At 43.7% G+C, this 26,449-nt stretch overlaps 4 protein-coding genes across 6 annotated transcripts; 3 read left to right on the top strand and 1 right to left on the bottom strand.

Moving 5' to 3' along the window:
- The first annotated feature begins 5,727 nt into the window (after positions 1–5,727).
- Positions 5,728–6,318, top strand: mrpl49 (mitochondrial ribosomal protein L49). Its single transcript, XM_080496021.1, has one exon. The coding sequence runs from the start codon at positions 5,745–5,747 to the stop codon at positions 6,249–6,251; it is 507 nt and encodes a 168-aa protein (XP_080352147.1). The 5' UTR covers positions 5,728–5,744; the 3' UTR covers positions 6,252–6,318.
- Positions 6,319–7,224: 906 nt separating this feature from the next.
- Positions 7,225–13,372, bottom strand: haus7 (HAUS augmin-like complex, subunit 7; the record flags this gene model as incomplete). The annotated part of the gene is made up of 9 exons (XM_080496344.1): positions 7,225–7,313; positions 7,402–7,513; positions 9,533–9,742; positions 11,173–11,284; positions 11,354–11,538; positions 11,745–11,806; positions 11,888–11,958; positions 12,090–12,205; positions 13,298–13,372. The coding sequence occupies 9 exons, from the start codon at positions 13,370–13,372 to the stop codon at positions 7,252–7,254; spliced, it is 1,005 nt and encodes a 334-aa protein (XP_080352470.1). The 3' UTR covers positions 7,225–7,251.
- A 1,727-nt stretch (positions 13,373–15,099) lies between these two features.
- Positions 15,100–17,059, top strand: las1l (LAS1 like ribosome biogenesis factor). Its single transcript, XM_080497031.1, has one exon. The coding sequence runs from the start codon at positions 15,205–15,207 to the stop codon at positions 16,930–16,932; it is 1,728 nt and encodes a 575-aa protein (XP_080353157.1). The 5' UTR covers positions 15,100–15,204; the 3' UTR covers positions 16,933–17,059.
- A 1,454-nt stretch (positions 17,060–18,513) lies between these two features.
- Positions 18,514–24,743, top strand: crebzf (CREB/ATF bZIP transcription factor). 3 transcript variants are annotated; one of them, XM_080496111.1, is made up of 5 exons: positions 18,514–18,651; positions 19,571–20,148; positions 20,249–20,409; positions 20,566–20,640; positions 21,299–24,743. In XM_080496111.1, exons 2-3 carry the CDS (start codon positions 19,625–19,627, stop codon positions 20,295–20,297), a joined length of 573 nt encoding a protein of 190 aa, XP_080352237.1. In that variant the 5' UTR covers positions 18,514–18,651; positions 19,571–19,624; the 3' UTR covers positions 20,298–20,409; positions 20,566–20,640; positions 21,299–24,743. The 3 variants fall into 3 exon arrangements, with proteins under 3 accessions (XP_080352237.1, XP_080352236.1, XP_080352235.1); XM_080496110.1 differs by having other exon boundaries at positions 20,249–20,640; XM_080496109.1 differs by having other exon boundaries at positions 19,571–20,409.
- The last annotated feature ends 1,706 nt before the right edge of the window (positions 24,744–26,449 follow it).

Raw genomic sequence — 26,449 nt, 5'->3', positions numbered from 1 at the left:
TATGAAGTTAAGGTTGCGTAGGTTCATGGCAAAATAAAAGCTCCTGGCAGAATAGAATTACAATTCTGAGCAATTCTTCTGCGGTGCTCGCCCTTAACTCATGTTTATTGAAGCTGCGTTGACTCAGTTTAATTACAGAGCTTGAAACATTCAGAGCCACGCTAGCAATGGAAGGTTTCATCAAAAACTTGACTTCTTCTGGACTAGTTAGAGTAAAAATTGGGGTTTACACCTTCGTCATTACGCAAGAACGTGGTATGAAAGCAGGTTAAAGCGTTAAAAAAAGAACTTAATTTCTCTATTGGGGGCAAAAAAAACATGTCCCGTAACGGGGATCGAACCCACAACCTTCGCATTATTAGCACCACGCTCTAACCAACTGAGCTAAAAACAATTGTTGGTTGTGTTGATGTTGTAGTAAAGTTCCGTCGAGAAATGCAAAAGCAGGGATTTTTCAGTGTGGCTTCACGATTCTTTAATCATTAAACTGGTGTTCAGTTGGCAGAATAGAATATCGACTCAGAACAATTCTTCTGCGGCGCTCGCCACAGTATTTATACACGATTACTCTGCACACTGCTCTGACAGCGGCTGTGAGAGTAAATGTTCTTTTAGAAAAAATGTGAAATTGGATCATTTCCCACGGCACACCTGACTATATCTCGCGGAACACCAGTGTGCTTGAAAAACACTGGTTTAGTTTATTAGTTGTAAGTTGTCAACCAGCAATGAAGAAGGTTTAGTGTGTAGTGTCGTCCTGGCATGGTCTGCCGGTGGGAGTGTCAAAATAAAATGTGTGCGGCCAGGGCCGCCCCTGGCCAAGTGGGGGCCCTAAGCAGGATTTTATTTTGGGGCCCCCCTTCCAATAACATAATAATAATAATAATAATGATGATAATGATAATGATAATAATAATAATAAATTACAATTACTAACGAATCAAATGAACAGCCTCTATCAACAGTGGAACAAGAACTTTACAGGTGCACACGTCTGAAAAAAACTTTGTGGCATAAACAGTTTATGCCACAAAGTTTTTATTTTTTATTTCAACAACATCCCACCTTCAAGTGATTGGTCAGATGGTGACGCTTCGTGCTTTCAATCATTGCGTCCCTTCTCTCTCTCGCTCTCTCTCTCTCTCTTTCTCCCTCTCTCTCTCTCTCCTGCCTCGGGCTGACTTGGTGGTGGTGCTCTCCGCGCCTCTCGGCAAAATGCACTCACAACGTTTGCGCATTTTTAGAGAATGATGATACTTTACTGATCCCGAGGGAAATTCAATTCACTTACCCAAAATGGGCCCCCCCATGGATCGCGGGGCCCTACGCACAGCGCATGTTCTGCGTGTAGGGAGGGGCGGGCCTGCGTGTGGCTCGCTGGGTGTTGTGTTCATTGGGAAATGGGACCAAATGACTCTTTGAGCATTAAAGGTTGCCGACCCCTGATGTAGAATAAGGCGACCAAGACTACTAAAAACTAATGTGTACTTGTTTTTTATTTTGCAACTGAATCAAATGACTGACAGCCGATTCACTTTGATGAACAACTCACAAACCCGTGACTCTCATCAAGCAGTCGGGTTTCTTATCACTACGCCACAGTCCAACTCACTCATGCACACATGCCTACACTGTCACTGTGATTCAAAGGTAGGTAATATCATAGAAGCACGCAAAAGTAAAAGCTTATACTCTATTACAAACATGCGCACCAGTCTTCTATTTTAGCAGTCCCACTGGCAGACCATGCCAGGACCACAATACACACCTTCTTCACTGCTGGTTGACAACTTACAACTAATAAACTAAACTACATGAAAACACAACACAACACAATCATTACCAACACTACAAACCTAATATAACCCCCAATAATTACATTTAAGACATGACAAACAGAAACTCCCATAATGCATTGCAGCTCTCAGCTCCTTTATTGCTACACATTATTAAAATGGAAGATAAATGTGGGAGATGTGGGATTGTTAGAACCATGAGTGTGATGGTGTGGCTTTAATGTCCTGTAGTTGTTGTGTAATTCACTATAATTAGCCGTCACTCTTAACAAATCTGCAATGAATCTCCTGGAATTGTCGGCGCTCCACTGCTGCCATTATTGTTGCGTAATGACTTCACATCGCTGCGTCGTTCACGACCCTACATTTTACCACACTTTGTAGCGGGACTGCGCTCTGGGTGCTGATGAAGGTGTTTTCAAACGTTTGTTATCAGACAGTGCCATCTAGTGGCTTCAGGAGGTAAAGACAGTGGTTCATCAAGCTTTATTGAAGCTTCATTTAGTCACTAGCGCACACTGATGGCGTTCACGTCTTACCCACTGTACGACATATTTCACCGCGACGCCACCGTCCTGGAAAGTGGGTTGAGTATTGTCAATGTCTATAATTTATATGAGTTTATTTACACTTGGTTAAGAGTCTATTTTATGCCTTTTTTTTCTTTTTTCTGAGAGTACAGACAGCAGTCATCTATCTATCTATCTATCTATCTATCTATCTATCTATCTATCTATCTATCTATCTATCTATCTATCTATCTATCTATCTATCTATCTATCTATCTATCTATCTATCTATCTATCTATCTATCTATCTATCTATCTATCTATCTATCTATCTATCTATCTATCTATCTGTCTATCCATCTATCTATCTCCTTTCAACTAGATTTAGATTAATGGTCTCCATTAGTAGAAGCAAACTTTATTTTTCGAATAAAACGTGACATGAGCTCCATGAAAGTTGAACTATAGAAACTTTATTTTGTGTTCTTTAGTGTTTGGGATCAGAATGTAAATGAAGAGGATTTAGTTCCTTTTCGATTAAGAGCCTCTTCGATTGCCGGTCCTAACCTCTGGAATGCCTCCCCCCCTGTTAGACAATCCCCCTCACTGTCCATTTTTAAAACTCGTCTTAAAACCCATTTTTATTCTTTGGCTTTTACCTCAGCGTGAGACTCTGCTCTGGTTTTAGTGCCTTCGTTTTGTTTTAACTTTTTATGTTTTGTTTGTTGTTTTACCATCTGATTGTTTTTATTGCTTTAACTTTTTTATTGTTTTTATTGTTTTTATGTTTTTATGTTGCCTCCTATATTTTTATTTCAATGTCCAGCACTTTGTCTCAGCTACGGCTGCTTAAAGCGCTTTATCAATAAAGTTGAGTTGAGTTGAGTTCTTTGGCACGTTTGTCATGTCGTGAGCAGTGTTATGTCAGAGGTGAAAACAATCAGGGTGTAAATTCCTGGGTGAAGACAAAGAGACAGAAAGGCGGATAGAAGACGAGAACATCTGTCACAAGCTGGATCCTCGGTCATTTAAAGATGTTTGTTATTGTTGTGAAACAAGTTTCTGTTGTGAGAATAGTGGTTTGTTTTCCCCCCAGGAGAATCACGTTTCATTGTGGACACATCTTTCTGCTTGGTCTACAGGGAGACACTGAAACCCTTGGAAACCAGTGCAGGGAGTGAAGAACTCCTCCAGGATCACTGTCTGTTTGCTGGAGGAGCTTCAAATCCTCAAACACACGTTTTGCAGCTCGTATCACAAATGAACATCGTCCTTCATGACTGAGAGTAAAAGGAGTGTTCGTGAGACTCTGCAGCTTGTGCTGAACTTTTTGTTCATGTGTCTGTGAGCAGACTGACGAGGACGTGCGTGATCACATGTCATCGTCATGGTAACGGGAGGTTACCAGGTATAGACATTGACCCACTGCGGAGCTCAAACCTGCTGCCGAGGAAAATAATCATGATGCCAGTGAATTAAAGGAGAAAGTGAAAGTGCAGAAGCACAGAGGAACAAGTCAAGCGGCCAAACTGCAGCAAAACAGGGCAAAACTCCAGATCTGCCTCCTGAAAGCAGGGCTGGAAGATGCTGGTCTGTCCTACTAGGATGAAGAACCCTGAACATTGTTTATTAACTATTGGACATTTAGCCTTTTTTAAATTCAAGTCTTTTTTTTTTCAAAATATCTACAATGTATTTGTTTATGTACATTTGTTATTGCTGTGGCTCAGCTGAGTGGTCATAAAAACAATCATAAATAGAAGTGGATGTTTATGTTATTTTTGTGTTTTGTCTCAAAATAAAAAACACAAAGTGACCCCATGTTGGCTCTTCTACCTGTTGTTCTTTATATTGCTGGCAGAACATTTAGAACACTGGTAATCTGGATTTGTTCCTCTTGAAAACTGTATCTGGGTCAGGGTGAACCGATCCAATGTTGCTTTGAAAAACCGGCATTAAAGTGAGACGGATTACCTGATCCTGGATAGCAAAACATGGGATTTTCTAATCTGGATCATTTTGATCCAGATGACTTTTTTTTGAACAACTGAGCTCAATTTTCAGACATAAATTCAGACCAATGCAGCAGGACGAGCTTGCACTCACTCGTCCTGTCATTTCAGATATATAGTAAAAGAAAATAGAAAATATAGACACATACAAAAGAAAAACATCAATTTATATACATTTGGATATTTACAAATGTATTTAATAAAAATATGGCAGTTACAAATGTATTTAATACAAATATATACACTTCAGTCACACAACAGGAATCACTTCTGCCACTGTGAGGTTAGGAATTAATACATATATTAATTAGTCAGTCATCATTTGGTTTCTAATCATTTAAAAATCATGAAGAAGTTCTTCACTTGACACCATCAGGTCCACGTCGTCATAGCTGAGCGACCATGACAGGCGGCTCGGTGGGACGACGACAGGCTCCACAGTGCTGGGTGTCACCATGACGACGGAGCCTGGGAGGCAGGGGGGGGGGGTTCAAGGGCCTCCAGAGCACAGTGGGACGCTGGGCGCTTCCACTGCCACCTCTGGGAGGTTAGGAATGATCAAATAGATGAATTAGTAGCTTAAATTAACAGTTGCTTCAAAGTCATTTAAAAATCAGAATAGATTCTTGTCTTACCAGCGTCAAAAACAGAAACCAGCTGGTCGATGGAGTCAAAAATTTAGTTTTCTATAACCCTATAATCCCAAATGCATCAAATTTAATACAACCATTTCTGAGACCTATTGCACCAGCCTATGGCAAAAATTTCACTCAAAACCCTCTCGCATCCAATCTGATACTTGTCTTCTGCCCCCTAGTGGACACCTTTATCACTACAACAATTCAGACACAGGACATGAGACAATCCAAGATGGCCACTTTCAGATGGTTCCCAAGTCACTGGATCAAGGTAAAGAAAATAGCAATTTTTACAATTTTCCACTGACATTTTCCATGGAATTATTTGTAATATTCTAACATGAGTATTTACTCAGTTGAAGAAAGTTATAATTACTTACTTATTAATATTTTGTATAGTAAAATCATGGATACAATTTGTGTTCATTTTGATATAGATAGATAGATAGATAGATAGATAGATAGATAGATAGATAGATAGATAGATAGATAGATAGATAGATAGATAGATAGATAGATAGATAGATAGATAGATTCCATCCTGGATCATATCCTTATTCTGGAGCTTTGTTTTGTTTACGCAGAATGTGAATATAAAGAATTTTCTTTTTGTACTTTTGTGGCTGTATTGGTTTGGGAACGAGCGCCATGGGTCCGTGTCTTTTTTAAACTTTTGTTGTAAGTTGAAGAGAGAGAAAACAAAAAAACAAAACACTGGAGGAACCGGAAGTACCACCCGGAAGTTCTCTACTACTTCCGGGTCTTCTTCGTCTCGACCTGACACACATCATGGCGGCCTCCTTCAGGCTGCAGCGGGCTCTGAGCGCCGCTCTCCGCCTCGCGCCGGGCCCCCGGCCCTCGGGGCTCCGGCTGCTGTCTCACACCGCTCCGGGACAGACCGACTGCGGCTTCGTGGAGTCTGCGGAGGAATACCACTTCGTGGAGCGGCTCATTCCGCCCTCGCGCGTCCCCACTCCGCCGAAACACGCCGGCCCGGCACCGTCCGGCTGGATCCCGCCCGCGGACTCCCCGCCGCCGCTGCCCTACATGATCCGCCGCTCCCGGATGCACAACATCCCGGTGTACACCGACCTGACCCACGGGAACCGCAAGATGACGCTGATCCGGAAGGTGGAGGGAGACATCTGGGCTCTGGAGAGCGAGGTGAAGCGGTACCTGAAGGAGGTGACGGGGCAGGAGCTGCCCACGCAGGTCAACGAGGTCACCATGACCCTGAAGGTCAAAGGTCACTTTGACAAGGAGCTGAAGGACTGGCTGGCCGGCAAAGGCTTCTGAAGGACCGGGATCTACGGTCTGATGAACTGTGACCTCCAGAGACGCTGCTGCTTCACTTGTACAGACTTTGTGTGACATTAAAGAAAAAAAAAGAAATGCAGTGAAAGTCTGATTGTTCACTTCCTCCACAGATCATTTCCCTCTAAAAGTTACTTTCGTTACTGAAAACGAAACATGGCTGAGTTATTGTGGCGGGACACAAAAACAAATACTTTGTGAGCTAAAGTACAATGTTTGGTTACGTATTCTTTATGGAAGTCATTTACATCTGAAGTGTTCATGTCATTATCTGCACCTAATCCTCACATGAAAACAGGCCTGTTACGCTGGTAATTTTCATTGTTAAAACAAACAAACAATTTGTTTGTGATTGGATGAGAAGTATAAACATAAATCATTCCTACACCCTGTTAGGTTGTAGTCCATCCATCGCCCCTGCACATGAATAACAAATACAATTGCATCACACATGCTAGATACTATTGAAAGACCAGTAGTACAGAGACTGTGGAAAATGTCCAGGAATAACTCATTCATAGCCTGGTTTTGTCCTCAATGGCAAATTGAGGACTGTATATTACTTAAACCGCTTTACTTCAGTAAAAAGCTTGAGTTGATACTTTAACTTCTACAAAAGTATTTTTAAACCCCAGTATCTATACAATGAATGTCAATGCTACGAAAATCCGTTTCAGAGCAGAAGAGTGTTGCAACACCCGCAGACTATAATCACGGGTGAGGGACACGATTAGTCGGAGAGAGCTTTTATTGTGGACATAGAAACAAGTCAAGAATGTTAAACTACAGTTCAGTCAGATATTTACAATACGGGCAAAAAGTGCAAAGGATGTTAAAAATCTGAGCGTCGCACAGTTTCAACAACAAACTGTTCACAAGTGGATAAAACACGTCAGTCGTTCTCACATCTGACGGCTGCAGACACGACAGTGTGAGTGTGTGTGTGTGTGTGTGTGGGGGGGGGGGGTGTTCAGTGACAGCTTCAGGACTGCAGCACAGAGACGTAGTCTGAGATTCGTGTCCTCAGTTCCTCCAACTTTTCAGCTGTGGCAAAAAACAAAACAGGAAACGGTTACAAACATGATACTTAACCTGTGTGTGTGTGTGTGTGTGTGTGTGTGTGTGTGCATACATAAAGTGTGTCTCTGTCCTCCCCTCCAGTACTCAGGCTTCGTCTGCAGCTGCTTTACTTCCTCCGTCACACAAGCAGAAGCTTCAGACGCTTCCTTCAGCATTTCCAGCTCCTGTTGACGCACAGACACATTTTATAGTTGCACTCAGATGTCAAACCTTCTTGAAGGTTTCAATCGCTGATTTTCACCATTTAAAGTAAAACACATTAATGCTATTTCAGTGTCATTTAACATTTAAATCTATGGGGAAACAGTAAACAGATCAGACTCCGTGATGATGTCATATTTTCCTGGTCTGGATGTTTTTAACTCCTGTTGTCCTGCAGTGAAATGTGTTAATACTGCAAAGGTTCATAAAACACTCCTATAATGGACACCAGATACTGCTGTCATCATTTTAAATGATTGGGGGAAGTTGTGTTTCTTCAGAGTAGTGAACACAACACAACACAACACAACACAACACAACACAACACAACACAACACAACACAACACAAGAGCCAGGCTTTCAGAGAGAGTTTGTAAAAACACCCAAGTTGTTTGGACATTTCACTGTAAGCGTCATTAGAATTGGCTTTATACTGAGATTGGAGCCATTTCTGGTTGTAAAATGTTTGATTTTGTGAAAATATAGACCTTTTCATCACATATACTCTGCATCACAACAAAGAAACACTGTGAAGTTTAAATGTACATTTTATGAAGGCACTTTTATATCCACTATTATATTGTCACCCCTGAAATAAAATGTGCTTTCACACCTCTGCCAGAGAGATTAAGAGGGAACCAAAGTGGATGGATGGTAATCATTTATCACATTTTATAAAACGTCACAGATAAAAGTATCAGTCAGTTGACATGAAGACAGAAACACTGTCCATGTCGACAAACAAGCAGAAGTCTGCTGTTTACTCATTATTTATACGAACTCAAACAATCAGACACGAGCAGCTGTAGTTTCAACTATTTCTTTACGTTTTGTGGAGGAGTACCGTATTTTCCGCCCTATAAGGTGCACCTAAATACCTCAAAAGCTGCCAGTGCGCCTTATAACCCGGTGCACCTTATATATGGAAGAATTGCTCTACTTGAGACTGCTATTTGACAGCTGAACAACCAGAAGCTTTTATTTTGACAACTCTAACTTCACAACCGGATCTTCAGAGCGGACGACACTCCACACAACACATTCATCACTCATGGTTGCACACCAACATTCTAACAAACCAAAATAAACTAGATGAAATAATGACTCCCAAAACTGGGGAACAAAAACACATAAACACAATCAACACAACACCAAGCCCAACAACGACCCACAATAACCTCCAACAACACAAAACATGAATTCCCATCATGCCTTGCATCCTGAGCTCCTCAGTGCAGCCGATAGCTGCAATGAATTATGGGAGTTTCTGTTTGTGGTGTTTTAAATGCAATTATTGCGGGTTCTATTTGGTTTGTGGTGTCGGTAATAATTGTGTTGTGTTGTGTTTTTGTTGCTTAGTTCATGTAGTTTAGTTTATTACCGGTAGTTGTAAGTTGTCAACCAGCAGTGAAGAAGGTTTTGTGTGTAGTGTCCTCCTGGCATAGGCTGCAGGTAGGACTATCAAAATAAAGTGTGTGCACCTCTCTGGGTGTTAGAATCAGTGGAAAATGTAACCTAATGGCTTTGAGCTATCAAGGTTGCTGACCACTGGTCTATTCCATGTGCCTTATTATGCGGTGTGCCTTATATGTGAACAAAGTTGTAAATTATGTCAATCAATGTAGGTGCACCTTATAATCCGGTGCGCCTTATAGTATGGAAAATACGGTAACCAAATAAAATAAATAAATATGTAAATAATTAAAAGACCTGGAGACACTTTCCTGTAGGACCTGTTGCTATACACGCTTCAGGCCACCAGAGGTCACTGTGGTCCTTTTACACTCTCATTGCAGTGAATGTTGGCGCTTCAGAAGTCATCCAGGTAATTTAAATAAATTAACACTCACACCCTGCTTCACATTGTCTCAACAGTCTCACATTCTTCTCATTGAGCAGGAAAACTCTCATGGCTGAGGAACGTCTGAAGAGCCGTCTAGTTTCACACGAGGTGAAAGTGTTAGAAGAGCGGCGTGCGTACCGTGTTGCAGGCGAGCAGCAGCTGCTGCACCCTCTGGAAGACGTGGCAGTCGGCGCTGAAGCCGGGCGCCTCTCTGCCGCAGAGATCCTTCAGATCAGACTCAAACACGTGGCTGAAGGTCGCCATCAGCTGCTGGAGGTCGCACGCCGCCACGCGCAGCGAGCTGGGAACGAAGACGGCCGCCTGCGCCGCCTCGCTCAAGAAGTCACACTGAGGGGAGGGGAGGGAAGTCTTAGTACCTGGTAGTACCTGGTACCCATTACGTCTTAGTACCTGGTGCCCATTACGTCTTAGTACCTGGTACCATCTGGTAGTACCGGGTACCACCTGGTAATCCCTGGTACCCATTACGTCTTAGTACCGGGTACCACCTGGTAGTACCTGGTACCCATTACGTCTTAGTACCTGGTACCTTCCGGGTACCTATTTCACTGAGGTTCCAAGCGACGAGACAATGTGACGTCGACAGGCAGCAGGCTGCTGATTGGCCGGCTGATTCACCCGCCATTTTTAAAACCTGATCACAACAATAACACTCCAACTCATACAGACGCACAGAAATAAAGCCCTTGGAGCAGCGACGATGTGCAGGAGCTTGATAGAGCGGCCCGCTTCGAGCATCCGGATGTCTCTGACCCAGCGATACCGCCGGTGTTTCGGATTAACTGGTTTCCCTGCTAACTAGTGACCGGCTTCCTCGAGATGCAATAACTTTAAAGTTATTGCATCTTTTGTTTATCGCATTTTAACATCAGCTGCTGCTAACGGCTTGTAGCAGAAGTCACCAGTTACCTGGGGCACCAGTTAAACCAAAACACTGGAAAATGACGACTCCGCCCACGCGGTGGTGGTGCAGCACTGTAATGGAAAAACAAATCAAACTGAGTGAAGGCGAGGCGAGTCGGGCTGAGTAGGTACTGGAGGAGAAGGTTAATAAGATTTAACTTCAGTAAATAAACACTTTAATGTCATGAGCACTAATTTCTTAAACGGTGTGTAATAATGTAGGAAATCTTCCAGGTTCCTCTCGAGGTAGTAAAGATGAAGAACTTCCCCTCAAAGTGAAAACGGTCATTTCCATCACAAGAAGTTCCTCGTGAAAACATAATGATCATTGATCTTTACCTTGTTATAGGGCTGCCCCCCCCCAAAAAGACGATTTTTTTGAAAGATAAATTGGAGTTTCAATTCAATTTTGGATTTTTTTTCTCTCAATGCACTTTAAAATGACTGCAGACATCCGATATGTCAAAAGTGCAACTTTATTGCTGATTGTCCTCAGAGCTAAAATGCAGATAAACAATCAGAGTGAGGCTCAGTCAATCATCAAATTCCAGCTTTACCCAAAAGTGCAACAGAAACTACGGAAACCCACAAGGAACGGTAGAAAGGAAGGCGAAAAATGTCAAAATAAAAGCAAAATACCTTACAAATTCTCAAAATTCAATTAATCGATAGAATCAATTTTTTTTACTCAGCCCTACTTTGATATAAAAAGAAGAGGAGTTGATGGGGAAAAAGAGACGATTCCTCCTAAATCATGTGTGAGACGCCACAGAGGCTTTGAGTCTTTGGATTCAGGAACAACATGGAGGCAGTTTTCCTGTGAGGTCGTGAGCCGTGAGTCTGACACGTGGTACCTGTGACTGCAGCCGCTCCAGCTCCGACCGAGTGGCCTGCAGGGCCGACTCCACCTCCTCCACCTCCGTCTCCACCTCCTGCTCAGACGACTTCGCCTCATCGCAGATCTGCCTGCAGAGAAGAGGCAGCAGGTGAGGAGACGGCCGGCCGGCGCCAGAAGGAACGGGACGCCAGACGTACTGGATGTCTGCGGGCCGCGGCGGCAGCTCGGGCTGGAACATCCCAGTGAGGAGAGGCAGGTTCTCGCTTTTAAACAGCTCGCCCACGAGGTTGCTTTCATCCTCCTCTTCCTCCTCCTCACAGTCCTGGACCACGGCCAGGAGCTGCTGCAGGAACAGGAGCTGCTGCAGAGGAGCCGCCTCCCCCTGGACCCACAACACAAACACCAAGGTCGGAAAACTGCTTTTTGCTTTTTTTCCAACCTGCAGAAGGCTCCAGTGTTCAACACGACCACACCCGCCAACATAAACAAAACAGAAAACAGTTATGGTGCAGGATTTGTTTTGAAATACACCCGATATTCAGTGTGGAGCTTCACATGGACGATGCGCGACGCGCTGCCGCCGTTCACCTTGATCAGTTTGAAGTTGTTTGCTCGGCACAGCATCAGCTCCTGTCCCACCAGGGCCACCTCTGTGAGCACAAGCAGAGGTTGTAGTGTGAAATGAAGACTAGTGTGTTACGTGTGCAGGCTGTGGGGGAGCACGGCATTACCTCTCAGGACTGCGTCAGGGTCTGGGCCGCGTCCTGCCGGCTTCATCGAGGTGAGAAAGTTTGGTTTGATCCTGTGGACAGAGACACGCGGGTTATTCTTCTACTCTACTCGTATGCTGCTGCGGACGAGGAGCCGGCGCTCAAACAAAGTGTGACAGAGACAAAATAGATCTTATATCATCGCAGAGGTCGGTCCTCCTACCTGCTGCAGACCCAGGTCAGGATGTCAGAGCGGAGCTGTGAGGGCGAGCAGAGCAGCTGCAGCACGCTGCCGGGGTCCTGGAGGTACAGGTGCTCCACCAGCGGGCAGGACACAGCCTCAACACAAACAACGTCTGTGTGTTTAACCAAACTTCTATAGAAATCGATGCAACATTTACATTTGCTTATTTAAAAAAACCAAAAACAACCACCCTGCAGACACTTTCACAGCATCGTTATCGTCGTACAAACACTGGATGAGGCCTTAAGGCTATTTTATAAACGTGGGGATGCAGACAACTAACACCTCACCATTTATTTAACTAAATACTGTCACATTCAAACAGACACGCATCATTCAGATGCTGGTGTTGTGAACAATTTAAAATGACCGTTTCTTCATTACTCGTTGCACTGTTTGATGTAAATGTCCTGAGAAATCACTTTACACCGTTTGTTTTGCCAAGAGTTTGAACGTGAAATTAAAATAGGGAAATACTGGTTTGGGTCCATGTGGAACTCAATGAAAAGTGTATTTGGTATATAAAGTGTTCAAATGTTTACAATCCATTTGTTGATGTTAAATATTTTCATGGTTTCAGACCTTCGGACTTTCTTGTGCAGCCAGGCTGCTTTATCATTTTTGGAAAACGTTTATTTAGATTTTTTTTGTATTATTATTATTATTGACTTCAGAATGGAAGTTTGGCTCTTGATCGCAGAGAAAGTGTCTCCGGTAAAGTGACCAAAATCATCTGAGATGAACTCCAGCAGTCAGGACCGTCAGTCCGGTGCTCTCAGGTTCTCACATTATCTTCACAGATTAACAAGCAGTTTGTGAATTCAGCCCTTAGAATTACGCGACTTTTCACATATTCTTCATATGATGGAAACTGTCGTCCTGAGCTTTTCTCTGTAATGTTTAATAATTATCCGCTTCGGGTCGTGAAAAAATCTTCAGTTGTTTACATTAAGAACAGATACGAACGAGAGAAAAGGAAGATATTGAAAGCAGCAGTAAAGAAAAAAAAAACCCAAACAGTTGAATAATTGAGGTTAAAAGTTAGTGTTTGTAGTTTGTTTACCTAGAAGTTCAGGCTACCTTTAATTATTCGAGTTATAATTAACCTTCGGGTCAGAATAAACATGTCGGAAGGGTTGGTTAGTTAGCTAGTTAGTGGTAGTTGTATGATGTATTTTAGTTTTTACCTGTAGAGCGGAATAAACATGTTGACTAAGTTCCTCTTCTTTCGCTTGTATTTCTTTTCTGGAAACTCCCGCCATCTTCAAACCGGAAGCTGCTTCTTCTTCGCTGCTTTATTTACTTTTCTTCGAGGTGCATTACCGCCACCTATCGGGCTGGAGTGTGACCCTACGGAGCCTCTGTAAAGCCAATTCATGATTAGTTTTAATGCGACGTGAATTATTGTGGGGTTTGTTTGTTTTTTACGTCTTTCCGTCTGGACTGTGACTAATAAAGACATGAAACAATAAAGTTGAATCAATTACAGTGTCACATTCACTTTAGTTACTTGTTGAATTGAAAGATGTCTGAATAATTGAATATCGGATTGAAGGGGGGAATCTGTGTTTTCTCCTCAGATTGGTGACGCAAAGCTGTAAAAACAGCAGCTTCTCAGTCTGACTTCATCTGGATCGCAGTAGTTCAGCGTCTTACATTTACTTTAATGCTTTAATGTGTGTTTATATTCATTCTTCAGCCTCTGCTCAACGACATTCCCAAACTGCTTCATGTGTCAGTGCCTGTGTTGCCCGTTCACTGCTCTGTGTGCTGGGATCCATATTAATATGATCAATCTGTTCCTATTCTTCTATAATCTACCTAGAGTTTTACTATTCAATTAAATCTAGCCTGGCACTAGAAGTAACTGGTTATCTGATGTTCTTGTCTTATAAATAACCTTTAGCTCTGCAATACTTAATGCCAAACCTGATATTGTTCAAAAAATCCTACTCACTGTATGAATCCATTTTGTCCATTATGTGAAAATACAGCTCCACTGAACAGAAACGATCACGGTGGTGTCACTGATAATGAAACTATAGTACCATATCTCTCCTGGTTTAAATTCATCTCTCCATCGTCTCACTTCTCCACGAAAAGGGTTTCCTGTCTTGCCCTTTGACTCCCCCAACAAGGAAGAAGTGCTCTTTTCCCCTCTAATCAGAATTTCCTACATATCCATATCCCCATACATTTAATAGAGTACAGATTTCTATTGTATAAATTGAGTTCTTCTTAGTGTTTCATTGAGAAAATATAGTGTTTGAACTTGTTATGAAAAGAAATAAAACTGAACTTGCAATAGTAAATGTAATACTTTGACATCACAAATAAAAGATTATTTGGTTTAGTACAATTGGTCTTTAGCGTGATCAAATCGTTTGAACAACAAAAAGGGCAAAAGATTTTCAACCTTAATCTGAATGAAATCATACAATTTCTGCCAAAACAATTTTACAGTTGGGGAAAACTGAAATAAATGAATAATTCTTGTAATAATAATAATAATAATAATAACAATAATAATAATTCCTCCTCCTCCTCTTCCTCCTTTAGCAGTTATTTTCTCATAAAATTCCTCAATTTATCGAACAAATAACTGCTAAAGGTTTCCACAGAAGGCAATGAGTTGAATGTCCGAAATCTAAAGCAAATGATTTTTGAATGAAAAGAGTCCTATATGATATAATATTATGTCATATGATATAATATGTTATTGTTAAAGGTTATTATATGATAGAATATATTATTGTTAAATGTTAATATATGATAGAATATATTATTGTCAAAGGTTATCATTAAATTCTATCATTTCTTTCTAACAGAACCTGAACGCTCTGTGGTGTGGTGTGTTATCTCCGCCGCTAGGTGGCGGTACTCGACCTGTTAAAGCGGTGTCACTCTCTCTCTCGCACACACATCATCAGAAGAAGAAAAACCACTTCCGACATGTAAATCATCCTAAAATAAGAACACTTTCCGCTGGAAAAGCTTGAAAACTGCAGGATTTCAACACGCGTGGGTTTAAAGCAAAAGGTATTTGAGGGTCGCTCCGGTCTCCGGGTGACTAAAGTGTCGGTTGGGGGCCGGAATGAAGAAGAAAATCTCGGAGAAGAGACGCCATGTGGTGGCCTGGGCGAACAAAGCGGAGTGGGACCAGGTCCTGGAGTACCTGTACTCCCAGGACGCCTCCCTGCAGCTCACCGCCCTGCACCGCATCTCCGCCTGGAAGGCCCGCTACGCCACCAGCACGCCGGTGGCGGTGGACTGCACGGCGGACCTGGTCCGGTGCCAGGTGCTGGACCGGCCGGGGACCCCGGGGCGGCCCGGCCCGCTGAGCGGGGACGACCTGGTTCTGCTGTACGGATCGGCCCTGGTGAGGTTCGTGAACCTGATCACCGAGCGGCAGCAGGGGAAGGTGGCCCGGCCTCTGAGGCGTCTGGCCGGGAACCTGAACATCCCGGAGTGGGTGGTGGACCTCCGGCACGACTTCACCCACCGGAAGCTGCCCACGCTCAAGTGGTGCCGGAAGGGCTGCAAGGCGGTGCTGGAGTGGCTCCAGCAGGAGTACTGGTCCAGGCAGATGGGAGGAGGCCCCGACGAGGACTGGGACTCGCAGTCGGACGGAGAGGACGAGGAGGGCGGCGTCAGGCAGCAGGATGAAGTGGTGGCCCAGCAGAAAGAGATGGAAGCCTACAAGACCGCTCGGGAACTTCTGATATCGTACGAGAAGGAGCAGTACGAGGCCTTCAGCGGACTTCCCGAAGACCGGGCCAGGAGCTTCTGCCCGCCCCCGTTTGCAGACCTGAGCTGGCTCCTGGGTGAGCTCAAGCAGTTTTCTCTGGACCACGGCGGCCTGCTGATCGACGCGCTGCTGGAAGAAGGCTTCCTGCTCCCCACCGTGGAGCAGATGGACACTCTGGGCTGCAACACGTCTGAAAACGCCGATCCGGCCGAACCCAGGCTCCCTCAAACCTTCCTGCGCTTCTGGCTGCCGCTGCTGAAGATCATCAACTCGCCGTCCTTCATCCACCTGCTCCTGGAGAAGCTGCTGGCGGAGCTGAAGCTCGTCGCCGGCGAGCACAACAACTCCCGGCACAAGGCCTTCTACGTCTCCGCCTGGGCCTCGGAGGTCCTCCTCTGCAACAGCAACAAGTTCGAGTATCACTTCGAGACGAAGACGCAGAAGAAGGCCCGGGTGCGGGACAGGATCTTTGTGCACCGCATCCAGCTGCGGTGGCAGCAGCTGCTCTCCGCGTGCCTGGACGCTCCCTGCGTCAGCACGCCGCACCTGCTGCGCTTGATCCTGGACGACATGGAGCATCCGCTGCCTCTGGAGACCCGCGAGCGGCTGCTGCAGCTCTGCTCCATCTACACGCAGAAGGAGGCCTCCTGCGACTCTCCGCCGCCGCAGCAGCAGCAGCAGCCCATATACACGCTGGAGAGTTTGCACGAGAAGCTGCAGCACTCGCGCCGCCACGGCCATCCTCAGCGCTCCGACTCCTCCAGGGAGTACAAGTGGGCGGACGGTCAGGCGGAAGCGGCGAAGGCGCTGCGAGGTTCGCCGTGGCAGGTGTGTCCCGACGACGTCCAGTGGCGGAGCTACCCTCTGGGCAAGGTGCCCGGCCAGTCCGACGAGCCGTCGTGCCTCATGCTGGAGAACTACTCCACCATGACGGTGTTTGACCAGCCGGCGGAGCTGGAGAGAGACGCGGCGCCGAGCAACCCGGGAGCCGCCGCGCCGGCCCGGACGCCCGACGGCCTCCTCTGGAACCCGGCGGAGGTGAGCAAGCTGAAGTCCGGACTGCAGCTGTTTTGATTGGTTGCCGTGGTCCTCGGAGAGTCTGAACTCCTCCCACGGCGGAGCCCAAGCCTCCGTCAGGCCTTCTGTCGGCTCCGTCCTCACACGGCTGCAGCAAACTGGGAGGCGTGTCGATGCCAAATGAACAGAGGTGTCATATATTTTGACATCCATATTGATGTGAAAATAAAATGTATGATTGAGAAAGTCTGATGGAATGTGAAAAATACCAAAACTAGAATCTAAACATTGGCCTTCAGCCTCAATGTCAATGGTTCAGTTTCTCATTTAAATGTTTGTTATATTAATGTGGCTGCAGATACAACTTGTAATCAATTAAATGTTTGATTCCTAATTGAAATCTGTCGTTTGTTTTTCCACAGTCAATGAAAGAAAGGTCTTTAATTTCATATTTTGTTCTGTTCATTCAGTTTAGCTTTTAGGACACTTGAAACATTACAGTCAAAATAGTTTCATTACTGTGAACTGAATATCTGTCCCGGCTCATTGAGTAACTTTGACCATTCACTCATTGTTTATATTGTTTTGTCATGTTTAGAACTGGTGTGCTGAAGCCGTTAAGGCAGAAAGAAGCACAGGAACACGCCTTTCTTCATCAATGTGAACTGAATTTCATCGTCATTATTCTGTTCTTCACTCCAGGTTGATTGAAATATCAAGCTGTGACATTAATCCTGCATTTACACATAGGCACGATGCGTTACAAATATAATTTTCTGGTCATTCGTGGCACATTCCTAATGGAACTTAATACATGTGAACGTCACGAAAATTATATTTGTAAATCCTCTTGCCTTTGTGTAAACGCAGCATAAACTAGGGTTTATTTTGTAAAGCAATTTCCAGAAGGAATAAAAATACCTCAAATCTCTGTTGGACGCCTTCAGGTTTCTGGTATTTTCCTGAACGAGATCCACCTTAACTATAAATAATGTAAAATAACATGATATATTTCCAAGGAGTGAAAGTTTTGGATCAGGTGTCGTTGCAAATCGTCTACAGGGTTGTTTTTTTCCCAAACAAACTATCTTTGTAAAGCAGTACTGTGGAAATATTGACTGATATCACAGTTTTCTGCAGTCTTCATGTTCTGTAATTTTAGTATCTTCCAAAATATTAAAGAATGATAACATTAAATAACCAATACAAGGATGTTTTCTTTCTCTTTGTTTTGCTTCTCCCACGTTGGAGTATTCTGAAGGTCATATTCTCAAAATGTGTTTCATTTCTTATTGTGTTGCCTGAGCACATTTATGTATTGTCAGCTTGAATAGTTACATATTTATGCTGTGTTTATATACAGTAACCTGCATAAAATACGTGAGTACAGTGAATCTAGTTTGGGCATCTCATGCAGTTATTTATGTATTCAGAGCTTATGAATTGTTGTGTTCATCTCCGAATTCTAACTACAAGACAGAAATGACGAAGTTCTATATTAAAAAATTTAAAATATCTTTTTAAATAATCAATAGTCATAGTTTCTCAGCTGCATTCCTTCTTCCGGCCGCTGGGTGGTGGTGTCTCTGCCCAGTTGGAGAAAAGCGCTGTCTTTATCAGCGCAGAAGAGAAACTGGATCGGATTCTTCGTCGACGGACCTGAAGAAGACCCGCGTTTTTTTCTGAGACAAATTCATCTTTTGGACCCTCCAGGAGACATTTGGAGACCAGGGCCGCTCGGTTAAGTCCGTCTTTCTGTTGTTTTCCACCTCTTTGGTAAGTTTCTGTCTTGAGATTTGCTGCGTCACGTCGACTTAGCTCTGCTGGCTTTGTTAGCGGAGTGGAAGCGCCAGCGGCGTCTCGTTAAAACGTGGCTCGTATTAAACTAAACTAAATCCAACAGGGGAGCTTGACGGGTATTGTTTTATTTAGCTCGGATTCATTGATATATTCCCGTTTAAGGTCGTGTTAGCATAGCATCAACCCATCAGGATTTACGGGATGACGTGTGGTCGTGCTGCACAGCGAAGGCCTAGTTAGCATGTTAGCGTCAGTGTAGTGATTAAAATATAAAAGTTGAATTGATTTTTTAAAAACTTGAACAGAGTTTTCATATTTTGTTATTAGACCTGGCGTGATTTGAGGTACATAGGGGAGACATTCACGGTGTATGAGAAGACTATAAACATGTCCTTCAAGGCCTCACAATGGAGGCGCACGTCAGGGCAACGTTCAGGAAATGCTCGCGCCACGCGCCCGCCTGCTAAATAGTTTGCTGCTCAGAAGTAGATTTCAGATTGTATAAGGTTAAATCCTAGTCATTAGGTGGCCTTATCTAAACGAACACAATTTGTAATATATGTACTTTATCTGTGAGGACATTTATGGACACCAGGATTCCTTCCAGCAGGGCAGTTTTGCCTGTCAGGACACTCTTGGTTATATAAATAACTTACACATGACTGCCCCAGTTCAAACAATATCCTAATGTATTCCCAAATTTACACTTGGAGCAACTGGATCTATTCTGTAATAGAGAAATGATAAATATCTGAAGGTCAGCTTTCAGAATGGGCTTTTCCAGCCACCGGTGCAATTTTAATGTGCTGATTTGATGATAGCTTCTACAGTACATGAGTAAACATATTGTTTCTTGAATAAAATGTAACAATCAGTGTGTTTTCTTTATCTTCAGGTGAGGAAAGATCTCCTTTGCGCCGTGCTTTTGAGGTCTGTCCTTCAAGCAGGGATGATCACCAGAAGAAGAGGCCGTGCCATCAGCAGAGCAGACGTGGAGACTGTGGAGGTCGAAGTGGTGGACGCCGTGGAAACTGTGCAAGATGTGCCGAGCCCACCCGGAGAGTTCCCCGCTGACGGTCTCGGCGCCACCGGACTGGACGAGCTGAACGACCTGTTTGGGATCGAAGACCTGAAATGGACACTCGAGAGAGATTCCTCGTCTCCATTCTTAGATATGGAATTTGCCGATTTCGACGCCTACAGCTCGAGAGGGAACGAGTCCGAGCTGGAAGCTTCGACGGCCTCGTCTCCGGAGAGGATGAGCTCCAGCTCCAAGATGAAGACCAGGCAGCGGCAGTCGGGCCACGGGATCAACAAGAATGCCATGGCCGCGAGGTTGAACCGCTTGAAGAAGAAGGAATACGTTAGCAGCCTGGAGAAGAAAGTGGGCAGCCTGGTGACTGAAAACGGTGCTCTGAAGCAGGAGAACTGTCAGCTGACCAAGAGAGTAGAGGAGCTGGAAGATGAGACCAGGTACCTGAGAGCTGTGCTGGCCAATGAGAGCATGTTAGCCCAGCTCTTGTCCAGGCTGAGCGGTGTGAATGGGATGAAATTATCTTCCTCGCTTTTCCAGGCGCCCGCCTCCACCGACCATGACTATGCCCTCCCCAGGAAGCGCGTGAAAGTGGAGGAGAAAGAGAAATCTGGTGGCGTGTGTCTGCACGTGGACAAGAACCACGTCTCTGTGGAGTTCTGCACTAAGTGTGCAGAGAGCGCGAGCACGGCGCTCAAAATGTAGGGTCAAGTACTTCTCTCTGTTCTCAGATATTGACACCGCGGGTGGATAGACCCTGATGAATGAGTTAAGATTGCCTAAGAGCTGCAGGATGTGCATGTGTCTTGATCTGATGATTGGACTGACTGTGTGTTACTGCTAAACTTTGTTGACAGTTTCTTCTAGGTAAAGATTGATCCTCCATGTGGGATGAGTGGCTTTCTGATCGCCTTTACCTGCTTGGCTTCATGGTAAGGATCAGACAAGAAAAGACTGTTTTCTGTTGTTTTTTTTTTTGTTTTTTTTAGCTTCAGAGTCCAGCGGCCACAGACTTGTTAGAGTTTAAACTTGTTTTCTTTGTGAATTGTTGTTATTCTAGGAAAGGGTTTGATTTTTTTTATGTAACTTTGGCTGCGTTCACATTTTTGGTTCCCAGGAGAGTCAGAAGCCAGAGTGTTTCGGTTCAGTTAACGTCACACCGAAACACGAGGCACTTTGGATGTTTTAAACGCAGCAACATTACAAAATGACTCTACGCCTCTCAGCCCTTTGAGAGCTGATGCTTTAGATTGTTCTTCTGTTCTGCATTCAGTCTTTGAGTGGAAATTAAAAGCAGACTGAATTGTGGTCTTGGTTTACTGATCTCCAGCCGGCTGTGGAAAACGAGCTGAGAACAGTTAAAGTTAAAGTGATGAAAGTGTGAACACATCCAAAGACAATACCTGAATGAAACTGTAAATGGAGGTGAAGGTCCACAGAGAGTGATCGGCATCTGGATTGGAAATGTAAAAAAAAACAACCACTGTTTGTGGCTTGAGATTCAACGCGAGTCGAAACTCTTTTTGAACCTTCACTGACTCACAAAAGAACATTTTGATTTAGCGCCACCTATTTTTCTTTATGCTAAAGTGGATTCTGCTGGTGGAAGGTGAAGAGGCTGGACAAGCTGCCGCCGTCGTGGCCTGGTATTTTTTTAAAGGTAGTATCGGTAACAAATGGTATCTGTGACTTTTTTCGTTTTAAGCACTTCCTCCACAGCAGCAGTCGCTGCACATCCTGTCAGTTCATGGAGCTTTTCTGAGGCCTGAATATCAGAGCAATGCTAAGAGTCTCTTTATGTCTGTAAATATTGAAATGTATGTTGCATCGACTCAGAACGAGCTGTTGTAAGGAAATCTCCAGTTCTGATCAAATGTAACGCCATGTAAAATGTGTACATATATCTAATTTTGAACAGATTGTTTGAGTTAAACGGCCTTTGAGAAAACAAATAAATCCTATTTTCATTATGTTGAGCTACACGTATTCTGTTTCTGTGCTGTTGATATTAATGCTTCTCTTTTTCTCTCTCTGAACAGCAAGCTCTGCAGATAATCTGAACATTTGGGTCAAGTCTGGTAACGGTTGTCAGTAACAGGTCATGAGCCCCTCAGTTGACAGAAGTACAAAAGCACGCAGTCACACAGAATCCCAGCGCAGGCCCATACTGACGCTTTACTGCAGGTTTCTGAGGCCAGCCTCCGTCACCTCTCTCTCTCTCTCTCTCTCACTCTCACTCTCCCACTCCCACCATTCATCCAGACGCTTCAGGTAAGCCTACAAAAGCACACAAGCCTGAAACAGTCTGTCCACAGGGTTTTGGCCAATTTTCAGCTTCAGTTCATCACAGACGCTGGATGTGATGACATCACAATGTCTCCCACAGTGTGTAGTAACGAGCTCTTGACTGGACGTGGTGAGGACATGAGAGGTCGTTCATCTCCTTCAGGCTGTTTTTCTCTAAACCAGTCTGTAGACCACCTGAACAGTTTCTTCTCTGTCGGCCAGGAAGTGAGGAATTACAGATGGGTGCATTACTGGAATCATGTAATCTGAGTATTGCCACAATTACAACCTATTGCAGTCAAAGAACTCGTAGGGATTAGTCTGTTCATCTTAAAGTATTTTTTACAGACGTTATCATAAAAGTTGAGAGTTGTGCTGCAAAACCCTTCATTTTTGATGAATAGTATCTAAGACATGGCTCGGCAGATGTGGAAATATTAATTAAGTATAGTACTTTTATCCTTCCATCTTCTAAAGGACTTAATCCATCGTGGAGTTGCAGACTGCTCCTGTCCGTCACAGGACAGACAGACTCATCCGCACCTACCAACCAGGCGGTCGCTCTTTAAAGGTCCTATATTATGCAAAGTTATCTTTCTAATGATTTTCTAACAGTAATTTGTGTCCCTATACACATTGTGTGTCGCCACAGACGTAAAGAAAGTCTTTGATTTCCTTCACTTGCTCCACTTCTTACTGAACGTGTGCTCATACAAGTGATTCAGTGATTTTCCCCTTCATGACATCATGAGGGGAACTAACCACTCCCTCTGCTAGTGGAGCTCTGCCTCACTGATGTACTGAATAAATTCAGTAGAATATGGGAGTGGTTAGCAGGAGCTAGCGTTAGCTGCTTGATAGTAACTAAGTAAATTACTCTGAGAATATTTTTAACTCCCCGTCTTCAGGATTCTCTCCTGGGTCACTTTCTGGTCCAAACTGAACAGCAGCGTTTATGCGAGTCGTTTCAATAAATCCACCGTAAACAAGCTAATTTTTTACTGGTGTTTCAGATTAACTGGCTTCCCCATTAAGTGGTGACTTCCTTTAGCATTCATCGTTGCTGCTAATAACGGCATATATTAATAAGACTCAAAGTACGACACTTGGAAACGTCATTATTAATGTTGTTGACGCTTTTAAGGACGGCTGCGGATTTCTGTCGGGTTTTTAACACGTTATTAGCAGCGTTAATGGACGCTAGAGGTTCACCAGTTAACAGGGAGACCACTTAATCTGAAACACCAGAAAGCTGTTCTCCCGAGACGCGCCTGGAGGAGACATGGACAAACAACCTGTTCTCAGTGGAGCAACTTTTAGCCTGGAGGACATTCAGGACTGAGGCTGGATCTGATGAAATAAACTTTAATACGATGTTGAATTGTTAACATGGGACCTTTAAACCTTGAATGTTTTTGTACTGCAGGAAGAAACTAGGTGTGTGGAGCGATCAAAGAAACAAAGGAAACCCTTAAACACAGGGAACATGCAGGCTGAGCCAGATTGTCTTTGAACCACCAGGTTGTCCTCTGTGATTTTCCTCAAACCATAAAGAGTCGTCTTGTAAACTGAAGTGGAATAAAACACTTTTTCTTTCTGAAAAGAACTTCTAGGTCATAAACATTTAAACTCTGCTGTTCATATTTCCAGAAGGTGGCCTCAGTGCGTCCTGCTGTAATCGCCTCCTTTCACACACTGTCCGCTATGCTTGGGCTCTAAATTCACCTGTGAGGAGAAAAGTAACGTCCTCAGTTTGTCCTCCACCTCGTCGGTCCTGAGCGTCCTGTGGACAGACCTGCTGCTTCTGGCTTGTGGACGTTTTGTGGCGTTTTACCCTCAAACACCTTCAGAGGCTCTTCTTTCCTCCTCTCGGTCCCCCTGTGAGCAAAAGGGTCAGATATTAAATAGTTGTCCTTCACACGTCTGCTGCAGGTTCCAGGGTTTTATTTTGAAGTGCAGGTCAGTCGTGAGGTTGTGAAGAAATCAGATGTTTTTGAGCCGTGGCAGAAGTGAAAGTTGCCGTCTGCACACTGGAAACTCCCCGACAGGCCAGCTGATCTTCAACTCTCAATCACACTCTGGTCCATTTAATTCACTTCCTGTGAGATCTAAATGAAGTTTAGGTCCATTGTGACAAAATTGCTCAAAGCAGTTTGTGTGAGAGATTTTGTAAAAACTCCCATTTAATTGAAAAGCCTCAAACATGAAAAGCTCAGCTTTGGGTCAACCTGCCCTCAGTAATAAAGTCGTCTGTTTAAAGCCACTGACTGAGTTTGGAAGCTGCGTTATCGTCTGCTCATGTTACAATAACTGGTTAAATATTAAGCTTCTTTAAAAGTTGGTCAGGAGCCACATTCAAGTGTTTATCAACCATTATTTTCTCAATCCAACTTGACCGCAAAAGTAAGAGCGCCCTGATTAAACCAGTGTTCTGTGCAGACGGAGGCCGAGATGAACCTTTTAAAACCGCTCGTCTTTTAGTCTCCGGGTTTACGGCAGGTCAGTGTTTAATGATTGTACGTCTAAAGATTTACTGACGTCACTAACGTACGGAGCCCCGGAGTGGCTGTAGAGGGAACAAGACTTTATTTCCCTCCACTTACATTGGAGCGACGACGAATGAATCGTGCTGCAGTTCACCTTCGGCCGCGTCAAAGTTAGAATCTCCAAGCAGTTTGGGTTTTTTTCTCGTGCTTTTCATCTTGATATCATTGTAACTAACTTCACTTCCAGGTCTCTGCAGTGTGACGCCCCGTTATTTTCTACCCACAAAACTTCTTTGTAAAGAAGAATCACGTTTGGTTTGTTAGTAACTAAAAAACAAACTACATACGTCTGTAAATGAAATCTTGGATGTTTTTTTGTCATAAAATGAGCCTTTTAATGGCTTCATGTGAAAGAGAAATTTAATCAACGTGTTTATGTTATAAAAGGCTGTAGAGCTGCGTTCTATCATTCTACACCTCCATTCCTCCTGATGCTGAAGCTTTTGATTCAGACACCAGAAATAAAGTGAAAGGAGCAGAGATTCACTATGGAATGCCCAAATGGTGAAAAATAAGCCCCAAGCTCTCTTTATTTACTTTTTCCAACTTGACTTCGGAGATGCTGAGGATTCGATCGTCTCTTTTTGAACCAAGGTGATGTCGACGGGTCTGTAATTCACATGGTTTAGTTAGGAAACATCAATATGTAATGTGTTCCACATCATGATCTCAGAGCTCCATAAGACGGAGATGGAAGCGACACTGGTGAGAAAATTCTAAGCTCGCCTCACCTTGTTTCCCAGGAAGTGTTTGTGTCGTTTGGTAGAAACAAAGTGTTTTTAAATCACAATCCAACATGAAAAGTGCAGATTGAAGCACTCAGGAGCCGTTCTGCTGCTCCTGCAGTGTGTATTCTTCACCCTGAACTGAAGGTTGTGTCCAACTCTTCCTGTCTGGTTTTACAAAACTTCAACTGGGAGAAATTGACAAACAGATTTGCTTAAACATGTCAGACTGAAGGTGGAGCTCAGAGCTTCACTTGCATGTGCAGCTGGATCATATTTACACTTTTGGCCTCGTCTGAATTTACTCAGATTACTTCACCTAATCAAAGTATCATTATCTCTATGAAAAAACTATCGAGTCGACACTGAACGAAAACATGAACTCAACACTGGTTTTTCCAACGGCCCAGATAATCCGTCCACCTCTCAGCTGGCAGGTCAAGATGCTGATCCAAGAAATAAGGAATTAAATTCCAATAAACAAATCAACGGCAGGAGACAGTGGTTTATAACATGAAGGGAAATTAAAGCATCCAGTGACTGGAGGAGAGTTATATTGTTTTAAAGGAAGGAGTGTAATTGTTATGTAATTTGATATTTGTTAAGTTAAAAAAAACAAATAATGTTTTTATTTTTTTAAATAATATTCTTTCCTTTATCACAACATTGAAGGACTTTCAAAAATCTCCAAACTCAGCTTCTACCTCCTCCTGATGTGAACTCTGAAATATGTAGCCTGCGACTTTAAAACGACTCCACTGTTCTAATCCTGCCGTGTTCTACAATCTTTCAAATTCAGAACAATATTCTGGACTTTAACTTCCACCAGAGTCTGACTCAGACACGTTTATCCTCCATGTCCAGATGTAACATGATCCAGATCCAGAACCTTGTGTGGATTCGTTTCTTTTCTCCAGCCCCTCAAAGGTTTGTTACACATTCTGAACTCTTTCTGTTGCTTTCTTTCTCTTTTCACTTTAAATTCTGAAGTGGACATTTTTCTTGCCCTGTCAGTCAAAGTTACTCTATCAGAAAATATCTTTATAATATACTTCCCACAGGGAGGAATGGCTTTGCCAAACTTCAGATTTTTACTACTAGTCTGCAAATATAAACATTTTTAAATACTGGTTGAGGCCCTTAATCCGAACCCCACCAGGCGAGTTCTAGAAACCAAGTCTGCC

Source organism: Blennius ocellaris (assembly GCF_963422515.1).
Source record: "Blennius ocellaris genome assembly, chromosome: 5".
Classification (NCBI taxonomy): Eukaryota; Metazoa; Chordata; class Actinopteri; order Blenniiformes; family Blenniidae; genus Blennius; species Blennius ocellaris.
The sequence above is the reverse complement of the archived record's forward strand: the minus strand, read 5'-3'. Positions and strand labels throughout refer to the sequence as shown.

Excerpts from the sequence above, each read along its gene's own strand:
- mrpl49 (XM_080496021.1), top strand. The coding sequence starts at position 5,745 with ATGGCGGCCTCCTTCAGGCTGCAGCGGGCTCTGAGCGCCGCTCTCCGC.
- las1l (XM_080497031.1), top strand. The coding sequence starts at position 15,205 with ATGAAGAAGAAAATCTCGGAGAAGAGACGCCATGTGGTGGCCTGGGCG.
- crebzf (XM_080496109.1), top strand. The coding sequence starts at position 19,625 with ATGATCACCAGAAGAAGAGGCCGTGCCATCAGCAGAGCAGACGTGGAG.